The sequence below is a fragment of the Anneissia japonica genome, unplaced genomic scaffold (assembly GCF_011630105.1).
Source record: "Anneissia japonica isolate Jap-2015-1 unplaced genomic scaffold, ASM1163010v1 scaffold997_len2565447_cov190, whole genome shotgun sequence".
NCBI classification, from domain to species: Eukaryota; Metazoa; Echinodermata; class Crinoidea; order Comatulida; family Comatulidae; genus Anneissia; species Anneissia japonica.
The window spans coordinates 1,075,211-1,078,435 of NW_022696369.1; the positions used below are offsets into that span (position 1 = coordinate 1,075,211).

General features: G+C 33.4%; 1 protein-coding gene across 1 annotated transcript in view; it reads left to right on the top strand.

Annotated features, from left to right (window-relative positions):
- Positions 1-3,225, top strand: part of LOC117101967 (synaptic vesicle glycoprotein 2B-like) — a gene marked incomplete in the record, with an annotated part of 14,293 nt that overhangs the window by 5,747 nt on the left and 5,321 nt on the right. Inside the window, 4 exon segments of the mRNA XM_033242107.1 lie at positions 297-335; positions 1,138-1,299; positions 2,030-2,192; positions 2,490-2,769. Coding sequence (XP_033097998.1) covers positions 297-335; positions 1,138-1,299; positions 2,030-2,192; positions 2,490-2,769 — 644 coding nt within the window.

A 3,225-nucleotide genomic window follows, 5' to 3' on the forward strand; every position in this document is an offset into this window, starting at 1 on the left:
ATATGTGTGCCTGGCAACCCCCCTTACGTATGAAAAAAAAAATGTTGCACATACTTTTTTGATTTATCTATGTCTACTCTACATCATATCCAATTTTTAAAAAATATAGCAAAAAAAAATGCAACCAACCAAAGTTATGCATTATTGGCAATACTGTGTTTAGTTGCTTGAGTATCTTCACCTTATGAATTGTGCTAAAAAAGTGCTATGCAAATTCAAATCTTTAACTTAGCACTAAAATGCTGAGTAATGCTATTTGTTTTAAAACCTATTGTTGCTTTTATTTGTACTTGCAGAGTGTGCAGTATCTTATGATGATGCCATTAACATTGTGGGTAAGTATTGGTGCAGACCTCAATTCAAATCATTAAATATAATAGCCAGTCACAAGGTTACTGGATTGTAAATATTGAAAATTTCAACATTACTACATGTGATAATTACACTGTAGAAGGAACCATTTGGAAAATGACTTACTGTAAATACATTTATTGTAAGTCATCGTAGTTTACAACACACAATAGAGAAATAATGGAAAAGTGTTTTCATGAAGACAAGATTACAAAATATTCAGACTATAGATGGTTAATGTAATATTGTTGTTTCTGTTATCTTCATCATTAATATTATAAACAGACAAGAAATTAAAAACATAACTATTGACAATGATAGCTATATGAATTTTTTCCAAGATGATATTATCAGTATTATTAACATCATTATTATTGTTAGTCTCATCATCACTCATCAGTATTATTATATATTATTATTATCATCAAGTATTCAAAAGTACTTCATAAAATTATAATTATCATCAGTTTTATCATCATTATTATAATTAGAGTAAATTGATTATTATGATTATTATTATTATTAGCTTTCCTGCGACAGAAGAAATGGTATTGTTTTTGTTCAGATTTGTTTTTCTCTCAATGTAAATTTTCTTCCTCAACCTATAAATTTATGCAAGGTAGTTCAACTGAAAATCCGCTGACCTTGACAGGTTTTGGTTCTATATCCCTGTTAACCTCTCCATCCTTAACACTACCACTGCAGCCCTAGATCAAGTTATTCTCATTAGAAAGTTTGTCAATGCAATCTTTGTATAAATTTCCACCATAATTAAACTTCTTGCAGGATTTGGACGATTTCACGTGCTGGTGTTGGTAGTGTGTGGCTGGGCCAATGCTAGTGACGCTGTGGAGACTCTGAGCATCTCCTTCATCCTGCCATCAGCGAGATGTGAAATGGACCTCACAAGCTTCCAGCTTGGAGTGCTCAGTGCTGCAATATTTCTTGGTAATTTATCATGGGTTTGAATGTTGATTCACTTAACACCAAATAATATCACGAGACCCATGTACAGAAGAAAAGATGCATCACAGGCTCCCAAGATATTTACCATCAATCTCTGTTCACTTTTTTTAACAGGGATAAATTTAACTAAATAAGCTAAGAATAACTAAATAAACTAGCAACTTCAACAAGCACAACTGAAGATTCCATAGTATTAAATGTTTCTTTACATTATTGTAACAAAAATGCATAATAATATTAAACAAGACAGATTCTGCGGTGTCCAATGAAACCAAACTCTGTTGACATGGTGCCTCCTTGGAGACGTCAATCCACACTACAGTGCAGAACAATGTTTATGCTCAATGATTTCTACTACAGTAGGGAGCTTTCGATTTGTGCGACGACGCGACGTTAGAACGGAATCACTCATGTATGACCATCCTACCTGGTGGCCTATGTTCTCTGCATACATAGATTTGGCCAAATTGCGTTCCAGAATCTACTCGACAAGGTGACCTTAACGTTCTTGCATGCACAAATGACTTTTAATGAAATCATTACGTTCCACGTCCTATCGTCGTCGTGAAATCGAAAGCTCCCTAGTATCTGAATTAGGGAAACCAAGGTCAACCCAGGTAAGTGTGACCACCAGACATTTTCATGGCAGGCATGAAATCTTAACCATATAGAGTCAATCACCTGCTATTTTAAACAATTCTACTTCTTTCAGGTATGATGTTTGGTGGTTATGTGTGGGGTGCTATGAGTGATATTCGTGGCCGACGCTCTGTTCTTTTGTGGTCGTTATCGTGTAACGCCCTCTTTGGATTGTTATCCAGTGTTGCACAGAGTTACTGGCTCTTTGTTTTTATGCGTTTCTTAAGTGGTATTGGGTAAGATACCAATTTTAATAAGATAAAACTTATATACCTATTTAAACAGTAATTTGATAAAATAATGTTTTTAAAATATTACCGATATAATAGTCAACTATGTGTCCTATCTACAGTATACAGTAGCCCATTATTGTGTCCACCACTGCCTTTCTGATTGATATGGAAAGTAATATAAAGGTAGAATATATATTTTTTTGGAAAATTAGTATAAAAACCTATGTATTTTTTTTAAATTGTGTAGTTACAACTTACAGTATCATTGTTCGATAACAATTTTGTGTGTTTATTATTCAGTGTAGGGGGTGCTACTCCAGTGATCTTCAGTTACTTCGGTGAATTCCAACCAAAGAAATGGCGTGGGGCAATGATAAGTTTGCTGTCTACGTTCTGGATGTTTGGAAATATTATTGCAGCATCGTTGGCTTGGATTATCGTTCCAAAAAGCATTGGTGTCTCTTCTTCAAATTTTAAGTTTACTAGTTGGCGTTTGTTTATTGTCTGCTGTGTTTTTCCAGCCCTTAGTTCAGTTGTAACATTTCTGTTTATGCCAGAAAGTCCAAAATTCCTACTTGAGGTAAGCCCATTCTCAAAAATTCAATCTGCTATTAAAAGATAATAGTCCAGCAAACTTTGGTTGGTTGCATTTTTTTTGCTATATTTTTTAAAAATTGGATATGATGTAGAGTAGACATAGATAAATCAAAAAAGTATGTGCAACATTTTTTTTTTCATACGTAAGGGGGGTTGCCAGGCGTTTCAAAATGGCCGCCATTTTTTCCTAAAATTGTCACTAATATTGTAAATTTATGTCATTAAAATGCAGTAATTAATTGGAAATCCACTCATAACAATGACAGCAACAGTTAACTAAATATTGTACACATTTTTGAGCTATTACAATTTAAAATGGCTGCCATTTTCCATTATTTTAGCTTTTTAGCATACATATTAATATAATAATAACCGACCTGTACAAAAACTGTGATAGAGCTAGTTATATGCAATTGCCATATGCTGTTAATGGTTATTA